This window comes from Gavialis gangeticus, unplaced genomic scaffold (genome assembly GCF_001723915.1).
Source record: "Gavialis gangeticus isolate Ggan-Ray unplaced genomic scaffold, GavGan_comp1, whole genome shotgun sequence".
NCBI classification, from domain to species: Eukaryota; Metazoa; Chordata; order Crocodylia; family Gavialidae; genus Gavialis; species Gavialis gangeticus.
Window position 1 is genome coordinate 117543013 of NW_017728992.1, and position 14398 is coordinate 117557410.

Sequence of the window (14398 nt, forward strand, 5' to 3'; positions counted from 1 at the left end):
AGGGGGGGGGGGGGAAACAATGGGTCTAGTGGTTAAGGTAAGTGAACTAGTCTCTTCCATTTGGGAGAGACTAGTTCAACTCCCTGCTCTACCATGGTCTCACTTCACGACCCTGTGCACGTCACCTAGGCCAGATTAAAAACAAAACAAAAAAAGGAAGCAGACACCTAAAAATCAAGCTTAAGCAGACTGCAAGCACTCAAGTCCAAAACTGCCATCCAAAAGATGTCCCCACTAAGCATGCACTCTGGTGTTCAAGTGTCTTCTGATTCCAACTGCCTCCCCGTTTTTGATCTGAAAGTTCCCTGGCACCCATCTGACATAAACGGTGCACACGCAAACTTCTGCAGTTTAAGTCCTGTAAGAGTCCCAATCTGTGGGCATGCTCCAAGCATACCTCATCTTTACCAATGGCATAAAACACAGCAGTCACACTTTAATTAATTATTAACAAAGGATGAGCACTTCCAGCACCTCCATCTCCCTGCAGCCATGTCTTAAACACCAAGGTGGTGTGCTCACTTCGTTCAAAGAGGCTTTGTAGGTGTTACTCTCAGGAGTGGGCTATTGACTCTGGATCCCACATGTACAAGAGGTAGGTTGGGAGTTGAGATTACACCTGTGCTTTGCATTGGTTAGCTCTAGGCAGCTATCCATTCAGCTCCAAATCTTGAAAAGCTAGCTTCTGGGGTGGCTATGTACTGTACAAGTAGTACAGGTGACTGATTATGGAGTCTGCATTCCACACATGACACAGAGGTGTTCCAGTCCTACTTTATATCTGGCTCTGAACCACTGTATGCTTCAATTCCCTAACTAACCTCTTGGGCTTATTCCAAAATCTTTAAAGATTATGAAGCACTTACATACTATACTAGCAGGCATAGGATAAACTGCAAAGATGAAAGGAGCTATGAATCTCTGCAACAGGAACAAAATTACAATAGACTCAACACATTCTCTAAATGACAGCAACCATGAAAGAAACAAGCCTGAGCTGTAAGAAAAGAACAAATTGTTAGACTTCAAAAAAGGTACAAAATGCTTCAAGTACCTGCTAGGAAAAACAAATAAAAATTAAATTAAATAAAAAAAAAATTAAATTAGCACATTTTATGCACAGAAAAGTAAAAAAAAAGATAGCAGGCTGAGAAAAATCATATGGATGAGTGAGCACAGGAAGGCCAGAACTGTGTCAAAAAGATTCCTGACCAAAGATGCTCAAAAAATTAAAATTAGGATCCATCTTTAGGTTGAACTCTGCTTCATTACGCAGGGAAACTATAGATTAATACCAAGTGAATCAAACAGTCACTCAATGCAAAGATTAAAATCCTTATCATGAACACGAAAATTCTTGGATTTAACATTCAGCTTTGCCTTTTACCATACCATAATGCCAGCTACTTGACAATGTGAGAGCTCTCTCTTTTCATCTATCATCTCCCTACATGGAGACATTATCCAATTCTTCAACAAACAGATATCTTCTAAACTTATAGCTCCCTAGGGTAATATAAAACAAGCTATTCAGACAAAAAAAAATCCATTGATCTGCTATTAATCAGAAAAAAAAAAAATTCACAGAATCATAGGAAGTTAGGGTTGGAAGGGACCTCAGAAGGCCATTTAGTCCAGCCCCCTACTCAAATCAGGACCATCCCAACCAAAGCTTTGTCAAGCCAGGTCTTTAAAACCTCCAAAGATGGAGATTCCACCACCTCTCAGGATAACCTGTTCTAGTGCTTTACTACCCACCTTGTTATATTTCCCTAATATCTAACCTAAACTACCCTTGCTGCAACTTGAGACCATTGTTCCTTGTTCCATTATCTGCCACCACTGAGAATAGTCCATTGTCTTTTGAATCACCCTTCAGGTAGTTGAAGGCTGCTATTAAATCCTGCCCCCCTCCCCCCACACTTCTCTTCTCCAAACTAAACAAGCCCAGTTCCCTCAGTCTCTCTGCAGAAGTTGTCACATGTTCCATCCCCCTAACCATTTTCACAGCCCTCCACTGGACTCTCTCCAGTTTGTACATGTCTTTTCTGTAGTGGGGGGCCCAAAACTGGACACAGTACTCCAGATGTAGCCTCACCAGTGTCAAAGAGGGGAATATGCTCTTACTAATGCAGTTCAGTATACTGCTAGCTATCTTCATGAGTGCACACTGTTGGGAGACTCCTCTTTGAATACCGTTCTAAGTAAATCTTTCATGGTGAGCTCCAAGTTATGACTAGCAATAACCCTATGTCTGCTTAGTAACAGCAGCAACATTGTTGCAAGTCATTTTAATTCATTGTCTATGGCATGCTCTTATGATGAAATTTATAGCGTAAAATAATTTCAAATTTATCACCCAAATTGGTTCATATCTTCTTATTAATTTATATTTAGTGTGGGGTTTAATTTTACTTTTTTTAAAAAACACACCAACAAAAAATCGTTTTCTTAGGGCCCCTCTACACACCCAGGTAAAGGTACAATGGGATCTAATGCATGATCCACACAATTGTGCCTCCTGCCCAAAGACAGCCTTAGGGAAAATGGCACCCTGTGTGAATTTGTATTTTGGTGCTCCCCCTGGCTCCTTCCCCGCCCCTCCCCAAAGTCAGCAGAGCTGCTGAAAGCAAGGGCAGTGACAGAGTCTACCAGAAAGGCAGTCACCCACACTGCCTGGCCTGGCCTGGCCCCTCCTAAGCAGCAGCAGGGCTTGCAGCAGGGCCAGCCTTCTTCCCGGTGACCCCCTCCTCCCACCCCATGAGGCTCACAGCAGCAGCAGTGTTCTTCCCACTGCCAGCCCCGCACCTCACAGGATTCACAGGGGAGGCAGCACTGGGAACACTGCCACCCCTGCAAGCCCTGTCAGCTGCACAGCTGGGGCACAAGGGATCACATCTGGCCACATTCAATTAGTCGCAGGATAAGATCAAGCTATAAAGTTATTAAACATTTTACATGGGATAACTTTGTAGTTTTTGCTTGTTTTATCATGCCATTAATTGTTTGAATGTCTAGCTAGGTCACAATTTAAGGCATGATTGCCTGGTAAATCACACCTGAAGTCTAATCTGTAGATGGGACCTTAGAATGCTGAACAGAACGCAAAAATGCTTTTGACATCTGAAAACTTTACATTTATGTAAAATAATTCAGAAAGGTTTAAATAGATTATGACTGACTGATTTTTAATCAGATTTCTTATCAAGGAAAGTTTTAAAAGTGTCACTTATCAGAAGTAAAGCCTCATCGGGAAAAAAAAATCCTGCTATGCTATCTGCCAACTGAACAACTTTTCCTATTGTGCATGGAGCTTAAAGAAAAGTTGTTAGCTTGAAAAAAAAGTGAACTCAACAAGATGTGGAATAACCATTCTGCAAATGAGGATTACGAATAAATTCTCCAGTACTATGAAAATAAGTTACAACAAGATGTCTAGGTTTTACAAGAGGAAGCATGTTCATGTACTGTGAAATTCTGTGGAATGTATGCAGAATACAAATTCCAGGCCCCACAAAAACTAAATACAGTCTTGCAAGTGGAGAATAAAGTGCATTTAGCAAGGTAGAGATTCAACCATGGCAGATCAAGAGTCCTTGTAAACAATTGCTTTTTTGGTTTATTTGTCATTCTGTCTAGATGCATCAACTACAATGTTTAAGACATTTAAAGAGAGAGAGCTACCTATCTTCTTGAACATTTCAATCATTTAACCTGCTTGTTAACTGGGTATTTTTTAGGAAGTGGAATTACTGAAGAATGCTAGTACTTAGAGGTGTACGGATACATCGGTTCAATATCAGATCAGCACCGATATAAAGAAAATTGATTGTATAGGAAAATCAGCCTGATGTGGCCGATAACTTGACTGATAAATGCCTGTTCATGTACCCAAAGTCGGGGGGGGGGGGGGGGGAAGGAAGACAGATCAAGGCCTCCACAGGAAGGAAAGAAGGGAGGCTGGGGCAAGCACTACCCAACCAGGGTGGTGCAAGCGTGGAACAGAGCCGTGGCTCATCCAGGGGGCGTAGGGGGGATATTTGCATCAGCCCCTAAAATCTCCATCAATGCACCCCTACTACTAGTATTCATGATGAAAATAAGCAGCTTACTAAATCGATAGTTTAATAATAATACAACCCACATAAGTAGTTTATTTCAACACCATTTACTTGATTTAAGCCTAAATGTGGTACTAGTAAACAAGTGAGTAGTTCACCATCATAAACAAATGCAAGCCATCAGGACTGTGAAGTTCTTAAGGCTGGCTAACTATCCTAAGATTTTGCACCTCCTATTTCAAAGAGGAAGTCCAATACAGAAAAACTCCTAAAGACAGATGAGATTTAGCAAACAAAATCCATTCAGGAGGGAGAAGAAAAAAAAATGTGGCAACTTGATCTTAGCCAAGAGGACAAAGAAGCAATTGGCATTAAGCCGACAAAACAACAGCTTGCAACGGAGCATGGGGGTTGTCAATACTTCTAGAAAGAGCTAGAAATTTAAGAAAAGGAAGTAGAAAAATAATTTAGCCTGAACGTGCATTTTGGAGTTTCAAATTAATATTGATACTGTACTTCAGGCTAGCTTCCTTGACTCTCATCACTTAACAGGCTTTCACTTCGATTTGCATTCTCTCTCTGCTGTGGAGCTGCTTTTACTTACTGATTGAGCTGTGTGCTGACAATTTATTTCAAGATGCACTGTAGGTCAAAGCCCACACAAGAAATGTTTTTTTCAGGTCATCTGCCAAACAAAAATGTAGGATCACATAGCATAGAGAAATGTACAGCACAAAGAAAACTAAGGGAGCCTTTTTTACCTTTTACAGTGATGAGGGAACTTTTCCCATTTCCCTTACCCATCAGAAACTTAAGTAGACAATAAAAGCACCCAGAAGACAGCTGTGTTTTCAGTACCCTAACCCTCATGAGCACAAATTGTCTTCTGCAAATCTTAGAAAATTAATGCTGCTTCAAATAGTTACATCCCTCTTCAGAGTCAAAAGGCCAGAGCTGAGCTAAAGAGATGGAGACACCAAGGGTGCCCGTTAAAGAGCACCTTGACGATGGCGGATTCCCAGGAATTGCACCTGTCTTTGACCCCTGCAGCCTTTTTGGATCTTCCCAAACAAGTCCTGTTTATTGTGAAAGATAGCAGAGAATATATGTTGACTCTACAGCAAGTTTGCTCTCTCATGCACACCTGAACAACAGGCTAGCATTTGAGCTGTACTTGGGTTAACATATTTCATTATGGATGACCGACGATGGGAATAAGGTATATATTCAAAACCTAACATCTAAAAATCAAGTCTTTACTCAATTCAAGGAACAAAACAAATGGCAATACCTCAATATATCCATCAGTGTAGTCTGCATATAATTCTTTTATCTTAAATATAAATGGACATTGCTTAATCTGCATCTGCCAACACAAATGAACAGTTTTACCTGTTCCCTGAATCATCATCTGTAAAGTGCTGCTGTGATTTTTTTTTTATACCACTTGCACAAAGACACTGGCAATTGGCATTAGATTCTAGCTGCTAGTCTCTGCCCTTGTGGTTGGAAAGAATGGTGACATTACTGGCACAGAAATATGAAGAGAAAGGGGGTCTCTAGAATACAGTAAAAGGAACGAAGTGAAGGGACAGCATGGCAAAAGGGAATGTTCTGTGCTGTACTATTCCCCACCTCCCACAGATAGTTCTTCATCTCAAATACTGTCCACACAGGCACTCTCTTATTTGAAATCACATTTACCATGTATTAAATAATACCAATTAGAACTCAGCTTTTCAGCTTTAAAACATTTCCTTCTTCATCTCAGCTTCTAAATAATAGCATTTCCAAGTTGAGTTAATCTCTAAATAATCTCAGTACTTTATTGTCCAGCAAATGGCTTTTGGTCACCAGAAGATCTCACCCACATTCAGCTTTCTTCAGCCACTTGATAATTTAGGAATTACATTTGAGTACACTATGAAACTCCTACTTTACAAAAGATGGGCTAGTATATTTTATAATGGATGACTCATAACAGGAATGAGGTACACATTTAAAACTTAAACTCTAAAAATTGAGTCTTCAAGATGCGTCTTTTCCATCACTACCCATATGCGATTGTAGCCTAGCTGCAAAATCTCACATAGTTTAACAGAATGGCCAACTTCCAATTAAACAGTGCCTAACACAGCAATGTTGACTAATAATTAAGTATTAAGTGGAATGAAAGCATAAAAATACACATGCACACAAAACAAACTCACAGGTAATGGGTTCTAAATCTGCATACACGTAGGAAAAAAATATATCAATGTTCTCCTACTCAAGTCTTTCTAAACCACAGGGAATATTTCTTCCAATTTGTACAGCCAAATTTATAATCCCCTTGTAGGAAAGGATCATAGCATGGGATAAATCATTTGGAGAAGAAGGATCACTGTGCATAATATGCCTGAGGGCTAAAATCTGTAGTAAAAGGGGAAATGTCTTTGTACTGTAGAATTCTTGATCTTTTGATACCCACATTATTAGCTGTCACTAGAGCAATGCACAGTTCACTTGAAAATCTTTTGCTAGCATCTCTGTACATTGTTACAAACCGTTTCCACTTGCATACTATTAACATGATCATTTTTTAAAATATACCCATGTCTGATCACAGACGCTTCCAATGCTCTATACTCAAAACACCAGTAGATTAAGCCGCATGTTTAAATTCAAAGTCATAAAGGGTATTTGTTTGTTTCACAATACCCCTCTTCTATTATTCTACTGAACCATAACACCCAAGCTTCTATTTTTATTACACTCTCATTGCCAAAACCATTTGTAATCTGTTTCAATATGCAGGTTTTTGTAACTAGCTAGTAAATACAACATTTATTTAGGTACACTTCAATCATATTTATTTAGATGCATCTTCTCTATAATAATCTAAATCTGATTTTAAGGATTCTTCACATACATAATTTTAATGGTATTTACTAAAGTGAAAAGGCTCTTAGTTTTCACAATAAATAAAATAGTGAGTTACAACAAAAGAGATGCAATCTGGAAGAAATAGAGAATTAGAGAGGCAGTTCTCCAGTTGTTTCAGCCACAGAAGGTTCCCAGCACTTGATAACAAGGCCTCAAAATCCTTGGCAACAAACCAAACAGCACAGTATCATTCTTTTTAATGCTTCTCAGATGCCATTTCTTAAATTACTGAAAAAGCCTTTGAATAAAACTCCAAACAAAATTAATCTGGCTGTCAACCCTGACTAGTCAAGGACCACAAAACTGATAATGGAACCCCACCCCTCCAAATTGGCAGGGCAAGGCAGAAGCATATTACTAGAATTTAAGAAGAAAAAAAAAAGTTACATGCACACACACGTGCAAATACCGACCCGTTTCAAGGACAGGTATCTATACTGCGACATCTAAGTCCTTTTCTCATGGTAAGCACTCTTATGCAAAATCTTGAATCAAAAAAACACCTTACTTTAAAGAATTCTTCCATCTTTCTGATAGATTGTCAGTGTGAGTCTGTTTATGAATAGTTAATACTGCAATTTATTTTTTGAGAGCACCAGCATGAACACAGGCGACACCACTTTGAAAGAAAAACTAAATACGTGCACTCAGCAAAACTGCTACTCAAATTTGGGGCTGTCAGCTTCCACAGCGTAACTGTTAACACCACGGCTACATTCAGAGAAGTGAATTTTTTTAATTCATTCTAGCTGATGGATGCTTTGAAGCCAGCAGTTTGTGCAAGCATTAGTTATGCTGTGTCAGTTGTAAAAAGCTATTAATGTGGCATTCTAGGGTTCCAGCATAACTGAGTGATTTGCATTCTATCTTTTGAAAATCAAATTGCTCAATTCAGTTGTCACAAAAACAAACGTGGAAAAAACCCAAATATTGTTTTGCTTATAGACGACATACAACCTCATTATAAATAAAACACCCCCACTTTTGAAAATCCCCACCAAGCAGGAACGCAAGTTCTTATGCTATGAATTGAGTAAATCCTATTATATTAAATACCCCATTTTAATGAAGTCTCAAGACCATGAGTGCCCATTATAAGAAAGCTGTACAGTATACAGTGCCATTTTTGTATAATTTTAAAAATACCGGGGTCAATATAAAAATCGCCCTCATTACCACAATAAAGTGTATCTGTAAATATATATATCCAGAATATTCTCTCTCTCTATAGATATAGAGGAAGAAAAAGAAAATATTCTGGATTCTCTATATAGACTCATAAAATATGAGAGCTATTAGCGTATTAGTCCATTGTCTGAAGGAAATTTTCACATACCAGTTGTGAACCATCAACTTCTGCACAGCCAATAGTGCATTATAGCGAACCTGTTGGTCTTCATGATGCATGTGGTTCATTACTAGCTGTTTACCACCAAGTTGCTCTATCACTCTGAAAGACAGAAAGAGGGGGGATATCTTAGAACATTTTGCAATTACTTAAGGTCTCCAATTGGCTAATCTGATAAGCCCATGTACTTAATCCCACAGGATTTAAAAACCAAGTTTCTCAATTACGCGTGCGCACACACTTCTGCACAGCCTATAGTGCATTATAGCAAACCTGTTGGTTCTCACGATGCATGTGGCTCATTACTAGCTCAAAATTAGTGTGTGCACATACACGTGCACTGAAGATTCACTGCTGAGAAACGAACAAGAACTTTTGAGGCAGAATACATGGCTGGATATAACTGTAGTCATCATTGCTTCAGCCTACCTCAATCTTTACTCTCAACAATTATCAACTACAGGCACACCTCGGAAATCTTGCGGGTTCGGTTCCAGACCACCGCAATAAAGCGAATCACATGAATTTTTTGGTTTCCCAGTGCATATAAAAGTTATGTTTACACTATACTGTAGTCTATTAAGTGTGCAATAGCATTATGTCTAAAAAACAATGTACATACCTTAATTAAAAAAATACTTTATTGCTAAAAAATGCTAACCATCATCTGAGCCTTCAGCAAGTTGTAATCTTTTTGCTGGTGGAGGTTCTTGCCTTGATGCTGATGGCTGCTGACTGATCAGGGTGGTGGTTGCCGAAGGTTGGGGTGGCTGTGGCAATTTCTTAAAATAAGACAACAATAAAGGTTGCCACAAACCTTCAATTTGTAAAAAACGCAATATCTGCGAAGTGCAATAAAACGAGGTATGCCTGTACTCCCAAAATAAGGAAGTACAGACTACTCAGTACATTCTCACACCACGACTGTGCTTTGCTAACTCTCCCTGTTCAGGCTTAATGCTGTCGCCATCAGAAGGGAGGTGGACAACTCCTCCTGCTTTCCAAAGAGCGAGTATGGGGAGACTCTTGGACTGCTCAAAAAATTTTTGAGGCTCATTCCCACACATCTTCGCCGTGCTGCTCTTAAAAATTCCACCAGGGATTTTACTCTCAGATAGCAGAAGGCTGTCACTCATCTTACCTTTGCCCCAGGCCCAGCCAAATCAATGAAGTGGAGCAGACCTATCTTGCTGCTGACCTTGTAAATTTTTAACCGTTCATGAAACAGTCTCATGCCAAAAGCTCTCCATAAAAACTAGTGGTTCTCAACCTTTATAGATCTGAGGTACCTCTCCGTAAGGTTTTTTATTATTTGACAGCACCCCAGTTGAGAATCACTTTTGCACTGCCTCATCTTACCTCAGTGCTCCTCAACCACAGTTGTGCTGCCACTGCTGTGGCGAGGTCAAACTGCCCCATGTATCTTGTGTGGAGCCAGACTGGGAAGGGCAGGAATGTATGCTTCCACCTGCATTAGGGTTATTGATAAATCTAAAGCAGGCAGGAGCATGTGTTTGTCCCATACACCTTGGTTTCTGGGAGGAGTGTGCAGGTCAGATCAGACCAGATCAGGAAATGCTGTGGTAAGAGCATGTGCTCCTGTTGTTTCTTGGTCTGGCTTCACGAGACACACTGGTTTCAGAGGCAGTAGTGGTGACACTTGTGCCATGGTAACCCCTGAAAAGCTCTCATGGTACCCCAGGGTGACAGCACTCTAGTTTGGAAGCCACTGCCAAAAATAAATCCCAAACTTACAAACTCTTGTTAGTACTGAAAAAACCCAGACCATTCCTAACTAATAGCTGCTCCAAGATCTGCTCCATGAATTCTACTGCCCTTCAACATAAAGGTGTGCTACTACCATGAATTAGAAGGGAGGAGTTGTCCTTTGAAAAAGGAGATGTGCCTTTGCAAGATAAAGTATCTGGCTGGTGGCTAGCACCTATCCCCACTTGAGAAAAGACACTTTAAATCTTTTAGCACAATTATACACTTCTGAGAATGACAATCAGTGCAACTATTCACGTGAACTTCCATTACTTCAAAACATTGATTATGGTACTGAGAACCTGATGACTTTGGTACAAGTATTTTTCTATTGTTGGGTTAACCAATGCCTTCATACTAAATAAAATACTAAATGTAGCAAGTTAGGTAGTCTTATATGCTGTCAGACTTTTTTTTTTTTTTTTTAATACAACCTTGAGTAAAATAACACTCTCTCTAGTGGTTTCACTCCTGCTACATAAAGATAGAAAGCCAAAGTCATTGGCAGCCTTGGCAGCTGTAGAAATAAATTTGAGAAGGATGATCCGAACACTTTAAAACATTAGCATTTCTCATTTTGCCTTTCTTTCCTCTGGAACACTCGCTATCAAGCCAGGTTCCATGGAACATTGCGGTTCCATGACACAGCATCAGGGGTTCCACAGAGAGACTGGGGGTAATGGCATGTTTGGTCAGCTGGCTCCATGTCATCTTGCAGGGCCCAGAGCCAAGAGTTTCTACTGCAACAGAATTTACATAAAAGGGTTCAGTGACTTTAGGAACTTGGAAAGCCACTGCTCTAGATAATATACATATGAAATGCTAATCAGAGTGGGGGGGGAGGAAAAAAACAAAACAAAACAAAAAACACACTCCTAGGCATTTGAGAAATTTGCTAGAGATCCTGGTACGAGAGAAGAAAACTTACTTATCAAAAGTAAGAGTTCAGCAATACCAGTTTGAGCTATATTAATATTGCTGATTTCAATGACTGACTAATTCAAGCACTCAACCTCGAGTCTATTTTCTTGGGAAATCTTACAAGGAAGATTTTTAAATGTTTATTGCAAAGTTTTACAACTGCCATGTCTTTGCAAGGCCAGAGGTACATTTAAACAGATGAATAAAATGAAGTATAACTCTTCTGGCATTTCTGTTTAGATGCATGCGATTCTACCATATTTACTGCCTAATGGTATTGATTTTCATTTACTAATTTATCTTGCTCTAGAATTTAAAGTCCACTGTATAGGTCAGTATTCAAGGATCAGTATTCTTAAGGCTTCCAAATTTCTAAATCTACCAGAATTTATCTGGAAAATCAGGTTGGCATTGCATCAGTCTAACTGACTGCAGATCTAGAAAATATTATATTAAACTGCAACAGGAAGATGTATTTCTTTACTGTACTTAAGATGGTAGGGACAAGAGGATTCATTAGCCACAGTCAGTGTATTTTATTGCTAATGTCTGCCCTGCAGAACTTAGCATGTCCTGTAGGGTATAGTCTTATCTATCATTTAGTGTAGTGAGCTGCTGGGATAATGACTTCCATATGCTGATGACACTCATGCCACTGTCTCCTATCACTAGGTATCACAGTATTGCTCTTAAGGACCCAATTAATGTCAATTTGTACCTGGCACAAGCATGCATATGACAGTTTACCAACAGATCCAAGCTATGCAAGTCAAAATGTCTAACAAGTAGCAGGCTTTTGAGAGCTAGAACATGTTTTTAACCCAGATAAATTAAAAATATTTCCTATAGTTTAAAAGAATGTACAAGAATTACTCTGAACACCTACTGAAGTACCTTACTGTCCCCAAAGCATTATATATTTCGTAATTTTTTTGTTCTAATACAAATTGATCTCACTGGACACTAACCACCACCGATTGGTGGCATTATGGCTCGTTACTAGGAACTTACCAAATACACAATTTCAACCAGCTATGTTCAAAAAGTCAGCAAAGAGCTAGCAAAAAGCTGTTTCCTAGAAGGGCAGGATGAGGGGGAAGGGAACAAAGAGAAAGAAAAAAGGCAGACTGCCCATCTCCTGAAGCAGGGCAGGGGAGAGAGGCAGGAAAAATTCCCCATCTTGTTTCCAGAAGGGGAGGGGAAAAGAGGGGAACCAGGGAAAAGCCTGCCAGTTGGTATTTTTTAAAATTCATTGTCTCTTGCTTGGTCACCTGGACAGAAGGGAAGAGGTTGATGTCATATATTTGGACTTTAAAGAAGCCTTTGACCTGGTCTCTCATGATGTTCTCATGGAAAAACTGGGAAACTGCAGCCTCAACTACTCCACAGGTCTGATGGCTGGGGAATTGGCTCCAAGGTCAGACCCGGAGAGAGTAGTAGTTGAAGGAACCGAATCAACATGGCACTTGGTGACCAGTGGTGTCCCCCAAGGCTCCGTTCTTGGACCTGTACTCTTTAATGTCTTCATAAAGAATCTGGACATCAGTGTCAAAGAGGGGATTGGCCAAGCTTGCTGACACCACCAAACTTTGGGGAAGTGTCTCCACACTTGAGGATAGGCTGGTGATAGGCTTGCAAGGTGGGCAGATGAAAAATCTTATGCCATTCAATAAGGAGAAATGCAAGGTGCTCCACCTCGGGAATAAAAAAACCCACATCACACTTAGGCTTGCCAATGCTACACTTGCTAGCATCATATCCAAAAAGAGACTTGGGGGTCATGATAGATCACAAGATGAATATGAGCCACCAAAGCAATACTGCAGCTGGCAAAGTCAACAAAAATACTCTGGCTTGCATCTACCGATGCATCTTGAGCAAGACCCATGATGTCATCCTCCTGCTGTACTCAGCCTTGGTGAGGCCGCAGCTGAAATATCGCATCCAATTCTGGGCTCCACAATTTAGGAAGGACATGGAGAAGCTTGAAAGAGTCCAGAGGAGAGCCATGGATATGATCAGAGGGCAAGAGAGCAAGCCTTATGATGATAGGCTGTGAGCTATGGGACCTCTTCAGCCGGGAAAAGCACAGGCTTGGGGGCAATTTGGTGACAGCCTATAAAGTATATAAGGGGTGTGCATCAGGATCTGGGGTTACACCTGGTCACCAGAGCACCCCAGGTCAAACAATCACAAACTCTTGCAAGACTGTTTTAAGCTGGCCATAAAGAAAAAATTCTTTCCCGTCTGAGCCCCCCAAGGTGGTGCAAACACCTACTCTGGACACTAGAAACATTTGGACATTTACTTTGCTGGGATCCTTTGACCCTAGCTGACTTCTTGCCCCTTGGGCAGAGGGGGCGGACCCAATAATCTTACAAGGTCCCTTCAGGCCCTAATGTCTATGAAATCTATGAATTTTTAGCCAGGTGGTTAGTTTTACACTTCAACTGGGTAGGGGAACTGTTTAATTATCACACTTAAACTGTTTGTTTATTCAGAAATTAAAATCCCCCTCTGCTCCTTGAAGAGGGTGATAATTAATGAATTAACAAGGAAAGCAGCTCCAGCTCTTGCTTTCAGTCTATGCTTGCAAGGGGTGGGACATGCAGTACGCCTAAGCCAGAAGGGCCCGTTTTACTCTGGCCTTCAAAATGGTGGCTCTAGCCATAACACGACAGTGAAATGGGAGCCTCAGCCATGTTCCAGCCATGTAATCAGCTGCTGGGGCCTGTAAATTTGCTAGGTCCCTACTCATTACAATCTATCTGCTAGTTCTGCTAATCTCCCAGCACTTTACAGGTTATGATCCTTTGCCCTTTTGAATGGTCTTGTTCTTCCACATAATTAGGTTACATATTCTACCACACCTCTCTTTTTGAAGCTACTCCTGATAACTTATTTGTGCTCCTACTTTACAGCCTTCCTCCATTCCTTTAAACCAGGGGTGACCAACCAACAACAGCTACAACTGGCATGGGTCATTTCTGTGTGGCATAGCAGATCACACCTGGGAACAGAGCAGCAGATAGGGCAGGGAGCACAGGGAAAAAGGGATTGAAATAGCACTTAGCTTGTCTAACTTCTACCCCAACTATACAGTTAGTCCAATAATAGATATCGGAAAAAACAAACCCCTGCAAAAAGGAAAAATAATAGCAACTTACTGCTCAGGTATTTCCTAAAACCACCACAACTACAAAAACACTCCATCCCTACTACATACCTTTCTATAACTGTTGTACATTCACCGATATGAAGTTAAGGGTGTAAATAAAAGCACAGAAGGTTCATGTTAGTGCACCACTATATGTTCACTGTCACCCAATCAGCATGCTCCTCTTCAACACCACAACTCGGGGGGGGGGGGGGGGGG

General features: G+C 40.5%; 1 protein-coding gene and 1 long non-coding RNA gene across 2 annotated transcripts in view; one reads left to right on the forward strand and one right to left on the reverse strand.

The window, feature by feature from the left end:
* Positions 1 to 12233, forward strand: part of LOC109304597 — a 23782-nt gene extending 11549 nt beyond the window's left edge. Inside the window, exons 2-3 of the long non-coding RNA XR_002099431.1 lie at positions 2398 to 2403; positions 12221 to 12233. This is a non-coding gene — a long non-coding RNA (uncharacterized LOC109304597). The remainder of the gene's footprint in view (positions 1 to 2397; positions 2404 to 12220) is intronic.
* The window catches only part of ATP6V1H (ATPase H+ transporting V1 subunit H), a 74040-nt gene that overhangs the window by 9334 nt on the left and 50308 nt on the right, over positions 1 to 14398 (reverse strand). The window contains exon 13 of the mRNA XM_019527278.1: positions 8323 to 8436. Within this exon, the coding sequence (XP_019382823.1) occupies positions 8323 to 8436 (114 nt within the window). The remainder of the gene's footprint in view (positions 1 to 8322; positions 8437 to 14398) is intronic.